General features: G+C 44.6%; 1 protein-coding gene across 2 annotated transcripts; it reads right to left on the bottom strand.

The window, feature by feature from the left end:
• Positions 1-2,377: 2,377 nt before the first annotated feature.
• LOC115542757 (stonustoxin subunit beta) lies at positions 2,378-7,052 on the bottom strand. 2 transcript variants are annotated; one of them, XM_030355164.1, is made up of 3 exons: positions 6,882-7,052; positions 5,116-5,550; positions 2,378-2,929 (listed from the first exon to the last, which is right to left on the bottom strand). In XM_030355164.1, the coding sequence occupies exons 2-3, from the start codon at positions 5,546-5,548 to the stop codon at positions 2,385-2,387; spliced, it is 978 nt and encodes a 325-aa protein (XP_030211024.1). In that variant the 5' UTR covers positions 5,549-5,550; positions 6,882-7,052; the 3' UTR covers positions 2,378-2,384. The 2 variants fall into 2 exon arrangements, with proteins under 2 accessions (XP_030211024.1, XP_030211025.1); XM_030355165.1 differs by lacking the exon at positions 6,882-7,052 and adding an exon at positions 6,342-6,606.
• Positions 7,053-16,604: the final 9,552 nt, after the last annotated feature.

Below are 16,604 nucleotides of genomic sequence, written 5' to 3'. Positions count from 1 at the left end.
ACAGTGTGTGTGTGTGTGTGTCTGACTGTGTATGTGTGTCTGACACTGTGTGTGTGTGTGTGTGTGTGTGTGTCTGACACTGTGTGTGTGTGTGTGTCTGACACTGTGTGTGTGTGTGTGTGTGTGTCTGACAGTGTGTGTGTGTGTGTGTGTCTGACACTGTGTGTGTATGTGTGTGTATGTGTGTGTGTGTGTGTGTGTGTGTCTGACGCTGTGTGTGTGTGTGTGTGTCTGACGCTGTGTGTGTGTGTGTGTGTGTGTCTGACACTGTGTGTGTGTGTGTGTGTGTGTGTGTCTGACTGTGTATGTGTGTGTGTGTGTGTCTGACACTGTGTGTGTGTGTGTGTGTGTGTGTGTGTCTGACACTGTCTGTGTGTGTGTGTGTGTCTGACACTGTGTGTGTGTGTGTGTGTGTGTGTCTGACACTGTGTGTGTGTGTGTGTCTGACACTGTGTGTGTGTGTGTGTGTGTGTGTGTGTGTCTGACACTGTGTGTGTGTGTGTGTGTGTATGTGTGTGTGTCTGACACTGTGTGTGTGTGTGTGTGTGTCTGACACTGTGTGTGTGTGTGTCTGCAGGGTGGTCCTGCAGGCCCCGGGGGCCCCGGTCAGTGTGTGGGGGCCGTCCTCAGAGAGTTGACCAGCAGACACTCACACAAAGCAAATAGGTTGTATTTTCTATGTGGCTGACAAATACCAAAGTCTCTCCAACAACTTCCAATTTAACTCTACATTTCATTGTGCAAAAATCCTGACTTTGAAACGAAATAAGGCCTGGGCAGGCACAATATATTATCTTCACAGGCCTACATTACAAACATAATTTCCAAATCAATTTCACTGTGCGAGTAAGGCCTGTTTAAGATCGCAACTGAAATGGTATACGCCCTAGGCTACATTACAACAGCAAGACAAAATATACACATTTGGACCTAAGGTCCATTTATTTGTTTTTACAGCCAGAGTCAAATTATTATTACCATCAAAATTATGACTAGAACACATTGGTTGTCCTATCTAAAACCCAGTGCACTGAAGCTTTACTTCTTCGCCACCTACAGAGTTTGTTACGTACGATCATTCAAAGACCCCATGTTATTTCTCATAGACGTTTGTCCGATGGGAGCCTCGAGGCCGATTCTTCAGAGGTCTATAGTATCCATCTGCAGCCCCAGAGAACAACACCCGGCGTGACAAAAACAACCCAGGCGCGACGGAAGTACTCTGGTGTGACGGAAGTGATTTATTTGTGAGTCTGTCAATATGCTTAATATATTGAGTAATATTCATGTTAACTCTCACTTACTTCTATGAACGAAGTGCAGCTAATTTTTCAAAAAGGGCACAGTATTATTATATTCAAATTTAGCGAAAAGGAAATAAACCACGACACGGCTTTAACATGAATATTACTCAATATATTAAGCATATTGACAGTCTCATTTACCATGGTTGATCTTTGGTTTCTGATAGCGGTGTGTAAAAAAAGTTTATCAAATAAATCACTTAGTACGGCCCTTCGCCGTTGCTTCTTTCCCCATAAAAAGCTACAGTCAGTGTTAAATTACGCTGATTTACCTTTGAGCATTTCCTATTATAGGCTACTGTGTAAAACGCTGTTTAGAATCAATGTTAGTATCAAGAAAACAAAGACCCACCGGTGGGGGGAGAGCTTATGCTTTATTTATGTTTTTGTTATAATGCAAACGTGCATGTTGCAGAAACTGTGAAACAGCGCCCCCTGGGGTCACACTTTTCGGTGGGTCTTAGTATTCGGTGCAACGCCGGAAAGGCTTTGTTACTGCATCGTGAGGTTATTCTGGTAACCTTGACCGAGTAGCAGAGGTTACAGAGTTTAAGATCAAAGAAGACATACTAAGACGGAACAAGATAAGGGTTTATATTAGTAGTGATAATTAAAGTAGATAATATGACACAGAATGAGCACTGCCAATAACCTATGGATAACAGTCGACTTTAATATGGAACAAGTTATGAACTTATTTAAAGTTTTGAACTTCAATATAAGTAATAGTAGTTATCAGATCGAAAAATTATCTAGTGAAAAGATTTCTCGAGAACTGAGTTACTTCAGACAAAAGGATTTATTGCTGTAAAAAGCAGAGCCAGATGAACGTGAATGGACAAATAATACACTTATGATGATTTTCTAGCGGACAAAACAAAATATAAAATAGCATTTATCCCTTCAAATAAAACAGAATAACAAAAAGATCTTTACAAAATAGCATGAATGAAGGCAAAAGCCACTTCCTTCAGTCCCTGAAGGAGCATATTCTGTGTGTGTGTGTGTGTGTGTGTGTGTGAGAGTGTGTGTGCATGTGCGTGCGTGCGTAAAATGTACCCAAGCACGTCCATCCATCCGTCACAGAGTCACTGTGCTATAATAATCCCATACCCCAAACCCAGGGAGGAGGTCCTCCTGGGTGAAGGAGGACCAGAAGGTGTGGAGGTGTGTCAGTGTGTCTGAGGACCCTCCTCCACCTGGGGACACTCTGTAGAAGGACAGAGAGCCAGCAGGCCGGTCCAGATACACTCCTACTCTGGTGGAGCCAGCGGGGGGGAGAGGGAGGACTGTCTCTATACCGTTGTACACGGCAGTGTAACCATCTTTATCCCATCGAAGAATCCAGGACTTGTTGTTCCATCCAAGCCCACTGTCACCACCCTTTCCTTTCCTTGCGATTCCTCTGTATGTCACTCCGATCACAACAACTTCTTCGATCTCTACCTCCCAGTAACAGCGGCCAGTCAGAGCCTCTCTACACAACACCTGGTAATGGGAGTCAAATCTCTCTGGGTGATCCGGATACGACTGGTCCTCTCCAAACACAATCACCTTCCTGTTGTCCTCAGACAGAGAGAGGTCTCTGTGGGTCGTGTTCGGGTCCATTGTGAGGTCACAGGCATCTGAGGGAGAACCAGACATGATGAGCTGCTGAACCATTCTTCATCGTCTTCATCATAAAACTATAATAATAAAAGTGTAACATAAAAAGACAAAAACATAGAAAATATCATGTGCTAGGTGCCATAGTGGAATAATTTGCAATAGATTATCTAAGCAATAGTACACATTGTGTTTTTGAATTTTGTTAATTGGAAATCCAATGTGTGTGTGAGGGGCTTTGAAATTTAGACAGAACATGTATAAAGTGCAGTTAGTCCCTCAATATGTACACTACATACACATTATTATGCATCAAAACTAGGGATCGACCGATATATCGGTCGGCCGATATTATCGGCCGATATTCGCGTTTTTTACGTGTATCGGTATCGGCCGATACGCGGCCGATTTTCGCCGATTATTATTATTATTTTTTTTTATTATTTTTTTTTTTTACTTGTTCTACCTCACCTGTTTTTACTATTTGTTAAATATAGTTTTTTATATTGAATTTCAATAAATGTTCCTTTTTTTAAATTGAGACTTGTGACATTTGTTATCAGTGTAATTTTTATGATTGAGGGAGCAAAAAAAAAAAAAAAAAAGAAAAAGTAGTATCGGCTCTAAATATCGGTATCGGCGTATCGGCGTATCGGCTAAGGCTGATGAAAAAATATCGGTATCGTATCGGCCCTAAAAAATCCGTATCGGTCGATCCCTAATCAAAACATACAACCAGAATATTTTTATAGTTAAAATTGCAGAAATTAATTCTTGTTTCAGGTTGTTGTTTTGAAAAGCTGCTTATTTATAAATTTTATATTATTATTATTATTTAACAGTGGTATGATTTATATTATATATTCTGCCCTGTTCAGAGAGCAATATAGCAATTTATTCTTTCCTAATGAAAAAAAAGATTTTATATTTTGAGAATATTGGACTATTGAATGTGCATTTGAAAGCCCTAAATCAAACTAATCAGATACTGTCGTGGAAATAACATAATCAAATCTACAATTATATTCACCTTGCTAATATAATTACTAGACCCTTCTTTCTTTATAGGTCCATGCCCTTCTTCCCCACAGCAATCATTTCAAACAATGGCGGCAAGCGGTTCACGAGTGGGTTTACGATGGTGCGATAGTGAAGTCGAGTGTTTACTCGAAATTTGGGCCGACTTCAGCATTCAGTCGCAGTCGCAGACGTATTTATCGTATTACGACGTGATGACGTATGTATGAAGGAGCAATCGTGCCCAGGCCACGGCCTTTGGGAGCAGTGTGACCACGGGCCAGCGGGGGGTGTGGGAAGGGGGGGAATCGTGCTGAATCTTCCTGCAGCACGGAACAGGCAAACTTGCCTAGTGTGAGTGCGCCCTGAGAGCTATTAAGATCATTGTCATTTGCGTTGCCATTGCAGCCAGAGTCTGATCGTCAGGCCAGGGCAATTGACTGACTTCTTTGTTGTGTAGATTCCTTAAACTGTGTTGCAGCCTTGCGTCCAGACTTGCAGACATGTCCACCTCCCCCATAGTGTATTGCAGTTCAAGGGTGTGATCCAGATGCCTCGTACACCACCCGCACGAGTTGCTCTTGTGACGTAATTTCCTGGCTCGTAGCACTTATAGCGTTCCCGTTTGTCTTTTTGGCATGTCATTGACTAGTCCTTGTTATAGTTAGCTACATTAGCCTCTTTAGATAACCAGCTTGAAAACAAACAACACAACTTTACATTGTATTGCACACACAGCAAGACTTTGCAATGCATAAATTGGTGACTGGATAAAGTAGCAATGTAATCAAAGATGTAAGAGTATTTAAAAATCGACATTAAAATGAACAACACGTACAAAAAAAAAAAATCTCTTTACGGCCCCAGCCATTTTTGTTGTCGAGTCGTACGGGGGGCCTCGCTGAACTCGGTACGCTCTCCGAATCCCGAGTGGGAGGTCCCGACCAAAAGGGGGCGTTCTTACATGAAATGCAGCAAGAAATCGGGGAGATTTCCCCACTTGCAGCACGTGTGGGTGGTGTACGAGGCATCAGGAACACACCATAACTAGGCCTCTCCCGCCAATCCTTAAGTCTCCGCGATGGTCCCTCCCACTCACCTGTGACACCTTTGTATTCACTAACCACAATGCAAACGTTTCCCTGTACAGATGGTGTTTCCCTGAACGAATCTTGCGTCGGACACTTACACTCGTTTGGAGCTGATCTCAGTTCAGCCAGCCTCTTCGTCTCCGTGTTCCGCCCCTCAGCTGTTCCAGGGCTCTCCACAAGGTCCCTACGTATGACGGAGGACGGACCTCCAACGTCGCCCAGTCCCTGGTGGGTGGAGGATCCTTCAGGGATCCGAAGGTCTGGTTCAACACAAGGCTGCGTTTTGCCTCGTAAAGAACTTCTGAACCGATCAACCATCTCCGATATCAAGGTATTAACCCGTAAATCAGGTCTTGTGTGGAACAGCTCGTTGCAAAAAGGGCATCTGCACTGGCCTCGGACATCCCAGCACGTTGCTATACAGGTTCTGCAGAAGTTGTGTCCACATGGAGTGAAAACTGGGCTGTTGAACACATCCAGACAGATGGAACAGGAGAAGTCCTCCTCAGACCAGAATGTAGCAGAGGCCATTCCTAGAAAACATGGATAACAATAGTAAAATAACAGTTTGAACTCGTTCAAATGCAAGTGCTTTATACTAGTGCTGTGAAGCGATTAAAATATTTAATTAATGTCAGTTAACTCGCGATTAATCGCGAGCAATCACAATCAATCGCAATTTTTGTTTTCTATGCTAAATATCCCTTCATTTCTTTGTCCCGTTAATTGTTCTCATTGTAATGCTCTTATCAACATGGTGAAGTGCATCGGCTTGCCTTGTGTAAATGTTTTTTTATTGATAACAATATTGGCATATACTGATCAAAACAGGACGATACAAAAAAAAAGCCTATAGTGCAATTAAACGATGAACATACAAAGATACGCCTTGAACATAGCAGTCAGGCTACTGCTTCTTTGTTTTGAGCCAAAGATTTTTTTTCTTTAATTAACAAGTTTGCGTTAATCGCGCGATAAAAAAGTTCAAATGTTAAAATTGGTTTGCGTTTGTAGGCCTATTTATTTTTTTATTTGCTTGTTTAGCTATGTATGGCAGTTAACAATGTTGGTGTATTACAATTATTTATGTGGGTAGGCTACTCCAACCTCATTGCTGATCGATATGTTACCATTTATTTGTGTGTGGGGAGGGGAAAGACCGTACCGGCCTTGCGGTGGTTTGTTGACTGGTAATGTAAAAGCTATACCTTTATACGTGGTTAAACGGTCAACTAGGGGGTGGAGAAAGTAAATCTAGTCATGAAAGGGATACTACACAGTACAGAGTAGTGCAATATGTGTCGACGAGAGAAACAGACATTACCTTGAACTCCTCTAGTTTAAATTAAACACATAACCAACAAGGCCATGGGCACGTTAGGGGAACGTTGAGGGAACCAAACATAGAACCAACAACACGTAACGTTTAGAGTTCCCAAAGAAACGGTCCCTTTCCAACCAAAACCTGAGCAAAAGTTGCCGTCCGGGAACGTTACTGCAACGAAAAGCTGTCGTGATGAAAACGCTGTGGGAACCGACAAAGGTCCGCTGGGAACTCAGCTTAACTCGCGCAACTTCACGGAGTTACAATGTTTACCGCCTGGCTGGAACGCACAGACTTGATTGGCTGGGTAACCTCACGTGGGATGGCTTAACTCGCATGCAATTGGTCGGTGCGTTTCCTCACCCGCTAAACCATTACCGTAAAGACTACAGAAACTGCGGCGGTTAAGAGAGTAGCGCTCCGCCAGGGTTCACAACCCGCCGTAGGTCCGTGTTCATACCATAACCCCGCCGTAGGTCCGGGTCCGTATGGGGTCACACCGCGGGGAGAGAGGTGCTAAAGCTGTGTTTCTTTACTCACCTTGTTGCGGTTGCTGTCTGTTAGCCTGTGCGTCCCAAAACGTGTTGTGTTGTTGTCCTGAAAGAGAGAAGTGCTTCCTCGTAGGGTTTCCTGAACAACACGCGTCCTCTCCTGGCCCCGCCCCCACATCGTGTGTGTGTGTGTGTGTGTGTGTGTGTGTGTGTGTGTGTGTGTGTGTGTGTGTGTGTGTGTGTGTGTGTGTGTGTGGGGCTACATTAATTAATGATACAGTTTACGAGAGAGAGAGAGAGAGAGAGAGAGAGAGAGAGAGAGAGAGAGAGAGAGAGAGAGAGAGAGAGAGAGAGAGAGAGAGAGAGAGAGAGAGAGAGAGAGAGAGAGAGAGAGAGAGAGAGAGAGAGAGAGAGAGAGAGCGCGCGTGTGTGTCTCCGAGAGGCTGCAAAACACAAGCAGCCGCAAAGGAAGGGGAGGTTCACCACCAAACAGTCCCCCCAATCCCGTGTGTTTATTATGTTCATTTTGAGGGACTGTTTTTCAGTTTGGTTAATAAAGCATAATGGTGATAAACAACTCAGTGGATCCACTGAATGTTCTCTGTGTTCAGCAGAGGATCAGTTTACACTTTAAGGTTGGGGGTTCGCTGAATAAAAAGCACAGCCAAGGCTTCGTCTACATCTCTCAGAAAACAATAATAATAATGTAGGCCTACATCTTCCTCACCCTGAGGAAGTTTAAATTCTGAAAGCTAGATCATAGAAATTTGAGAATGTGATGTGAGAGTGGATGAAACGTAAATCTGAAAACAAGGAGAATCCGTGAGAAGGAAAGCGTCCAGAAACACCAAAATGTGGTGGAGGGGGTCCCCTCGACCTGACCTGGAGGGGGTCCCCTCGACCTGACTTGGAGGGGGTCCCCTATACCCTCTGACCTGGAGGGGGTTCCTGTGTGTGTGTGTGTGTGTGTGTGTGTGTGTGTGTGTGTGTGTGTGTGTGTGTGTGTGTGTGTGTGTGTGTGTGTGTGTGTTGAGAGTGCATAAGTGTATGAATGCATGTAACTGTATTTGTTCAGGAGGAGGCGCTGTTGTGCCAAATATGTCCTGGAGCCGCGTGTGACTGATGACACCACTACCTGGGGTGTTACCCTCCTCGCTCTCTGTACCTGACTCTCACGGAGAGCAGCGTGTTGTGACCAGTTCTTCAATAAACATTGTGTGTGCGCGCGCTGCGAAACAATCTGAACGTTTCCCAGAAAACACGTGACCCGCGCGGAGAGGTGCGGCTCCTCTGGGGCTTCTACCTCTCTCTGTCAAACCGGTTCAGCAAAGTTACTTCCCCATCCTACCGTCGGTCGCAGCGAGGAGCCTTTATTTCTCCACTTTGAAAACCTTTCACCTGATTAGCTTGTTATGAAAACACTTTAACCTCAGTTTCTTCCCTTACATTTATACTTTATAACTTTAGACCGTATGGGAGGGAACGTATTTTCTCCAGTCTACTATGGATGAGGAGACGGAGGAGAGGGGTCCCACCTCTAAGACCACTCTGTCTGGGGAACATGGCCGCCGGAGCAAAGCTAAGAGGTAAGAAGAGGATCTCTGTCTGTGACTGTTGTCCATCCCAGAGCTCAGCAGTGATACATCATGACTCCATCATTAGTCTGAGTAAAAGCTGTGTGTGTGTTGAAGCCCAGAACAGCAGAGTCGGGGGCTGGACTGGTCATCGGTCGTACCGGGCAATGCCCGGTGGGCTGGCAGGCCTTTTTGGGCCGACAAGGTTTACTTTTATTTATTTATTATTATTATTTATTGTTTGAATGCCATGTCACACAGCCGAGGTGTCGTGCGGGCTGTCAACTTAACCCGAAAGTTCAATAAAACTTTATTACTCATTATGATTGGTTCTGGGCTGGCCCTGGCACACACAAAGCAGAGGGCCTCGGCTGTCAATCAGTCACGTCACTAACTGACAGAAAAATGGAGAAGAAAACGTAAAGGAGGCGCACAGAATATCTCTCTCTCTCTCTCTCTGTGTCTCTCTCTCTCTCTCTCTCTCTCTCTCTCTCTCTGAAACAGCACAATATGCGGATATCCTCTGGTATGTTGTGTTCCTCCGCATGTCGTATAAATAATCATAGTGGGCTGCCATGGCCAAAAATGCCAGGGCTATTTTTTGGTCCCAGTCCAGCCCTGCCTCAGGTTGATCAGTCTTATCGTAATGTGACTGACGTCACTCTAGATCCACAGTAGTCGTATCGGCCACGTTCAAAACACAACGTGAACAGACAGACCAGAAACTCAGGAAGAGCTATACATCTGACCTGAGGAGTAAAGGTACGAACACACCAAACGCGTACCCGCGTATAGATGTACGCGCATTTACATTTACATTTAACGCAGCTAAAATGTTGCTTGACCATTTTGTGTCAGAAATGGTCCTACGTACGCAGCTACACGCCTGTGGCTGCGCTGGATTTAGGAGTCCGAGGAAGGAAACCCAAACGCCGCCGTGTTTGGGTGCATGATAGAGCTTGGATCGGGTTAGATTAAATAATCTCGGATATAAATAACAATAATCGTGTTAAATAACTTCACATGGTGTGTCTGGTGTGTTTCCAGCATTCGTAGTGTTGATCAGCAGAGAAATAGTCCGCCAAGACGTTGAGGTTGCTTAGCAACCAGAGACTCTGTCCATGCAAGTGAACGGAGCGTTCCCTCTTCGTCATAACTATCAAACCAAACATCCTTCACATTCACCGAGCGAACATTATGAAAGTAAAATGCACATTTCTCGCTAATTTTTTTTCCATAAACGCATTTAATGGCGTAACTATGTTACTATTTCCACCCAGAATAAAGAAAGATGTCGGCCGTATGCTTCTGTCCAAGCTCACTACTCTCTGCCAGTGACGTCGGGTCAAGCTCCACCTTGATTGGCTATCGCGGCTAAGCATCACGCGCGGTGAAAGTTCAATTTTTTGAACTCCTCGCGTACGCGCGTATATGTACACGCGTATATATACGCAGCTCATACGCCGCTAACGCGAGTAAAATGTTGCTTTTACGGTGCGGCCACACCAAACGCGTTACTCGCGTTGGATAACGCGAGTAACGCGCCTAACCTGACGCTTGATCATTGTGTGGTGGTTCAACGCTTCCAACGCGTCAACGCGCCAACGCAGCTAGATGAGTCCATGTCCATGCAAGTGAACGGAGCGTTCCCTCTTCGTCATAACTATCAAACCAAACATCCTTCACATTCACCGAGCGAACATTATGAAAGTAAAATATACATTTCTCGCTAAAAATGTTTCCATAAACGCATTTAATAGCATAACTATGTTACTATTTCCACTCAGAATAAAGAAAGATGTCGGCCGTATGCTTCTGTCCAAGCTCACTACTCTCTGCCAGTGACGTCGGCAGGGGCGGCGCCAAACGGTTGCTGGCCGTTGCTATAGCAACTCCAAGCAATTACTCAGAAACCCCAGAGCAACCCCTGATTTTTTGTCAAACTCAAACAACATATTTGAAATAATGCCATTTTCCGTAAAATGGTATTAAATAAGTTCAACTAAACCTATGGCCGAATGCGGTACCCGTCACCATACCGACCATTCCTGTCATATGAATCACCAGATTAAGTGCATAATCAGTGAGTAGCGTCAACATTTCAGGGCCGTGACTGTACTGTCGTTCAAATCAACACGAGTCAGCCTGGGACTCTCCTCTCCTCCCCTCCCCCTCACCGTGCCCAGTTCCCGAGCGTTGGGCATGCGCACACTCTGTAAGTGACATGAACAGATTAAAAAAAAAAACATACACACAATTAACAAAAACTATCCCAAGCAATATGTACAATATTAATTAATTATTATTTAATGTACATGACACAATAATTTCATTAATAGCATAGTCTTACAAAAAATAAATAACATTTCAAATATGCGGACATCTCGCGGCGAGATTATCAGTCAGAGATGTTCGTTGCCGGCTCGTTGGCACTTAAAAAATATGGACAAGTTTTTACTATTTCGAAAGAAATCAAGTTCAAACACGACTCGCGATGGCGAGGCTGAGGATGGGCTCGTTAATAGCCAGACTTTTGTTGGACTTGGCAGTTGTTCGGAGGGGGGGTTATGCTGAGGTCAAGAAACGGAAGAAAATATTGTAGCCCACACAGTTCTGAATTAGCAATACAATGTTAGCACATGCTTGCTAGCAATGTTGGTGTGTTAAACCGTATGGATTAAAGTGGAATATTGCAAGACGTCCTGTGATCAAGACATCGATTTAAGGTAGGCCGTTTGGTTATTAAGTTTGCCCGTCGCAGCACATTGACTTGGGGCCCATGTGATTTTGTTTTGAAGTAGAACTAGATTCTAGGTTTGGCTCATGCCAAAGGATGGGTTTATCGTAGCCTGGTATGATCCGCCCTTAATAGAAGTATTATGAAGTATAATAGTATCAACAATAATAGCAACTATTGTATTAATGTTCCACATAGGCCTACATTTGAGACGTATCGCGCAACTAATGTGAATGCTTTGAATGTACCGTGGCGAAGGTGGGTCTGAGATGTGCAATTCACCACTATTGACAGGACAGCTAACCTTGTAGTTGGGGGACTGCTGACGGGCTGTTGATTGAGAGAACTATGTTGTTTGTTATATGTCGTGTGGCCGCAGTGCCACCTGGACTAGCAGTGAATGTGTACATGCCGCTGGGCTATTTTCATGTTGGCCTTCTTAAAGATCTTCCTCTATATTGTTCTATGTCTTTACGTCTTTATATCTGTGCGTGTGTGAGGGAGAGGGAGAAAGATAGCGCACGTTGAACTGTCAAATGATACGATCACACTCAATCACAGTGGTGCGATTAGTCTGTGTTGTTACTGTACTGTAAACTTGCCTGGTACGGGACCGCAACCACCCCAACCCGTGCCGAAAATGTCTTCCCGGCCGTGCCTCTGCCAAATTCAGGTGTTTTGATCAAGGTTTTTTTTTTTGACCAGCAACCTCTTGAATTTATACAGCAACTGTTAATGCCCCGTTTACACCATCCCGCTAATGGCCGCTAATGGCCGATGGACCACCGATGTGGAAGTCGGGGTGATTCGGGTGACATCGGGCTAAAAATGTATGATCGGGTCAATTTATCGGGGTAGCATTTACACATACCCGATGTTATAACGATAACATAACGATTTATGCCAGGGAAGACACCCGAAGTGCGTTTCGAATGACGCCAAACACGTCAAATGACGCGTTTGGCGTCATTTGGCGTCATTTCGGTAGAAGGCAAAGGGGAGACTGGTTTAGACTGATATTTATTTATATTACAATAGCGATTTTATAATAATAGAACGCCGGTTCTAAATGGGCGAAGTACCCCTGTAATTATAAAAGTAGGACATCCATCCATCACCCCCTATTTAAACCCAAGTGGCAGATTGAGGGTCTTCCTTAATGCAATCTGGTCACTCCCAATCGTTATTTGTCGAGGGTTCTCGAGGGTCTTTCGTGTGTTGAGGTTGCCGATATAAAGACGATAAAACACGATAAAGCGCGGAAGATTAACGAATATAGCCGATGTGCCCAGGAGAATTCCCAAACGACTTGTGATTGCTTACGTTATACTCCCGTTCTATTCCCGATTATAGCCGATTAGCCCATAGCAACACCTGGTAACCGATTCTACCCCGATAGACCCAAAATTAACAAACATGTTCGTGCTTTGCCGATGTTGCCCGATCATTGAGCATTTCTTCCCGTTGTCTAACGATGTTCCCGGGAAGAGTAACGGTGTTTCCCGATGCAACCACGCTATTTGCCGATGTTATAACGATAGCTGCTGATTAAGCCATCGGGCACCATCGGGGCCCACTATCGGGTAGGTGTAAACCCCCCATAAGCAACTGCAACAAATTATTTCTGGCGCCGCCACTGGACGTCGGGTCAAGCTCCACGCTGATTGGCTATCACGGCTAAGAAAAGTTCACATTTCTGAACTCCGGGCGCTGGTGCGTTGGGCGCGTTACTGCGTTTACGTGCGTAATTACGTGCGTCTGACGCGCCTAACGCCCCTAACGCGACGCTTCAACGCATGTCTACGCGCATGTCTACGCGCCTATACCAATGGTTCCCTATGCAAAAATGCCGAGTTTGGACGCCCCTAACGGTGCGGCCACACCGCGCCTAACCTGACGCTTGATCATTGTGTGGTGGTTCAACGCTTCCAACGCGTCAACGCGCCAACGCAGCTAGATGAGTCCATGTCCATGCAAGTGAACGGAGCGTTCCCTCTTCGTCATAACTATCAAACCAAACATCCTTCACATTCACTGAGCGAACATTATGAAAGTAAAATGCACATTTCTCGCTAAAAATGTTTCCATAAACGCATTTAATGGCGTAACTATGTTACTATTTCCACCCAGAATAAAGATAGTTGTCGGCCGTGGCTGCGCTGGAGTCCGAGGTAGGAAACCCAAACGCCGCCGTGTTTGGGTGATAGAGCTTAGATCGGGTTTGATTAAATAATCTCTGATATAAATAACAATAATCGGGTTGAATAACTTCACATGGTGTGTCTGGTGTTTTTCCGGCATTCGTAGTGTTGATCAGCAGAGAAATAGTCCGCCAAGACATTGAGGTTGCTTAGCAACCAGAGACTCTGTCCATGCAAGTGAACGGAGCGTTCCCTCTTCGTCATAACTATCAAACCAAACATCCTTCACATTCACCGAGCGAACATTATGAAAGTAAAATGCACATTTCTCGCTAAAAATGTTTCCATAAACGCATTTAATAGCGTAACTATGTTACTATTTTCCACCCAGAATAAAGAAAGATGTCGGCCGTATGCTTCTGTCCAAACTCACTACTCTCTGCCAGTGACGTCGGGTCAAGCTCCACGCTGATTGGCTATCGCGGCTAAGCGCCACGCGTTGGAGCGTTGAAAGTTCACATTTCTGAACTCCGGGCGTTGGTGCGTTGGGCGCGTTACTGCGTTTACATGCGTAATTACGTGCGTCTGACGCGCCTAACGCCCCTAACGCGACGCTTCAACGCATGTAACGCGTCTACGCGCCTATACCAATGGTTCCCTATGCAAAAATGCCGAGTTTGGAAGCCCCTAACGCGAGTAACGCGGTTAGTGTGGCCGTACCGTAACGCGAGTAACGCGGTTGGTGTGGCCGTACCGTTACGCATGTAACCAGTGGCGGGCCGTACTATTAGGCAAACCAGGCATTTGCCTGGAGCCCCGGGCCCCATAGAAGGTTTTTGGGGCCCCCAAAATGCCCAAATGCATATATTTTGTTCCCATATTTATTATTTTTACAAAAATCTCTTCACAATAGTAGCATCGGGATGTCTAATTACTCATGTTTTGACGATCTTTCCGTGTGCACCCCCCTTCAGTCTGCACTACATGGACTATTCCATGTTACGCGCATCACGCTCATCACGCGTATGTGGAAATTATGTCAAATTCAAAACAGTAAGCGGTGAGAGAGAGAGAATTCGAGTGAGACATAAATCGAGTGAAACATGAAGCGATCGTACGAAAGCGGGTCACATAAAAAGAAGAAGAAAGACCAAAGGCAGGACATGCTAATGTCCTGCAGCGATGCTAATGACGTGTGTCAACAAACTGACGGAGATGATGCACAACTGGTAGTGAATATTTCTCACTCTCCTTCTTCCACTTTGGTTATTGAAATTGATGACAATAACGATAACAATGACTGGGAGACACATATTCTTGTGGATGACCCAGCACTCTGGCCCAAGCTGCTGTGTCTTGGGCAGGTGCACACATATTCTTGTGGATGACCCAGCACTCTGGCCCAAGGGCCGCAGATTCACTAAAGCATACTATTACATAGTAATGAAAAATGGTGAGAGGGTGAACAGGTCTTGGTTAGTCTACAGCAGGGATGGGCAACTGGCGACCGGCGGGCCGCATACGGCCCGCATCCTTACTCAGTCAGGCCCGCACATAATAAATAAAAAAATAAAGTTTTTTTTTTTTTTATATAATTGTCAAGAAAGATGAGAAGAATTCATAGAATTCAAAGGCAAACCCATGCGTCTAGTTTGCTTAGAAAGGATATCAGCCATTAAAGATATCCACATAAGTCGCCACTACAACTACTACAACTGCAATGAATATCATGCTTGTTGGGTTTGAGTTCATTGAGTTGTTGCACCTAATGTTGGGCCACTGTTTTTCAGTTTTGTGACATCATTGAATAATGATACATGTGAGCCCTTTGCACTGATAACAATACTAAACATGCATGTGGCTGTTTGAGCATGCAAAACATGAAATTAATTGTTGGTTAAATTAACATACCGCACATAGGTTATGATTCTGGAAGATTTTTTAGGTAGTGGCCATCCCCAAAATGCACCAGAATGCAGGAAATCATATCTACCAAATTCGAAATTGTGTAGCTTCTCTCAGCTCACGCTGGTTGAAGTGTGCAGTCATGTGGCCCTCTGATGGTTATGATGAAAAATGTGGCCCTCTTTATCATGAAAGTTGCCCATCCCAGGTCTACAGTGAAAGTGCAGACCGTGTTTTTTGCTTTTGTTGTTGCCTTTTTGGAAAACAAAAACAACTGAGTGAGGAAGGATTTAAAGACTGGAATAACCTTGCAATGCATCTAATCAACCATGAAAGGTCTGAAGAGCACAGGAAAAATACTGATAGCTGGAAGCAGCTATCAGTAGGTTTCCAGTAGTGGTTTCCAGTAGGTCACAGCAGATAGCTGCTGTGACCTACTGAAACCCTCAGGTAAATGATGACATAAGGTTAACAGTCAGTGTAATGTGTCAACATAACTAATCTTATTGTTTTGTATGTTATTCTCAATTTGTAAATAGATAATTAACATTTGCATGAAAGAAGGATAGTGACTTTTGTTCATCCCTTGTATGCCTATCAACTCTTACCACCGGGCCTAAAAAAAATTCTAGGGGAAACACTGTATTATAATTAAGATAATTAAGGACTTAAGCTGGAAACAAGTAAAATGCTCTAACATAAAAAATGCCTTTTAAGAAGAATTATTGTGTGTGTGTGCGTGCGTGTGTGTGTGTGTGTGTGTGTGTGTGTGTGTGTGTGTGTGTGTGTGTGTGTGTGTGTGTGTGTGTGTGTGTGTGTGTGTGTGTGTGTGTGTGTGTGTGTGTGTGTGTGTTAAAGCCCAGAGCAGCATCAGAGAGCAGACTCCCCTCGACCCAGCTGTGTCTCCATGAGGAGTGACAGGTCTATGTATCTTCCTCCTGAGGAGAGGGGTCCTACCTCTAAGACCGCTCTGTCTGGGGAACATGGCCGCCGGAGCAAAGCTAAGAGGTAAGAAGAGGATCTCTCTGTCTGTGACTGTTTTCCATCTCAGAGCCCAGCAGTGATACATCATGACTCCATCATTAGTTTGAGTAACAGCTGTGTGTGTGTTGAAGGCCAGAGCAGCAGCAGAGAGCAGACTCCCCTGGAACCAGCTGTGTCTCCTTGAAGAGTGACTGGTCTATGGATCCTCCTCCTGACCAGTTTAAAGATGGAAATCACCAACCTTTTAAGAAAAGGTGAGGATTCAGCCAATACATCAGGGCTGTTCAACTGGCGGCCCGCAGATCATTGATCAGAACATACCAACATCCGATCACAGGACCACTTGGTGCTGGATTGACTCATGGAGTTTTTGAATCGTATGAATGAAATTAATATTAAGACGGCTTGTAGCAGACTTTAGAGGTTCAATG

The sequence above is a fragment of the Gadus morhua genome, chromosome 4 (assembly GCF_902167405.1).
Source record: "Gadus morhua chromosome 4, gadMor3.0, whole genome shotgun sequence".
Taxonomy (NCBI): Eukaryota; Metazoa; Chordata; class Actinopteri; order Gadiformes; family Gadidae; genus Gadus; species Gadus morhua.
This window is presented reverse-complemented; position numbering and strand designations above follow the sequence as displayed.

Coding starts and splice junctions, on each gene's coding strand:
- LOC115542757 (XM_030355164.1), bottom strand. CDS start 5,548: ATGGCCTCTGCTACATTCTGGTCTGAGGAGGACTTCTCCTGTTCCATC. Junction 2,930..5,115: donor GAGATCAGCTCCAAACGAGT/GTAAGTGTCCGA, acceptor GTTCTCCCTCAG/ATGCCTGTGACCTCACAATG.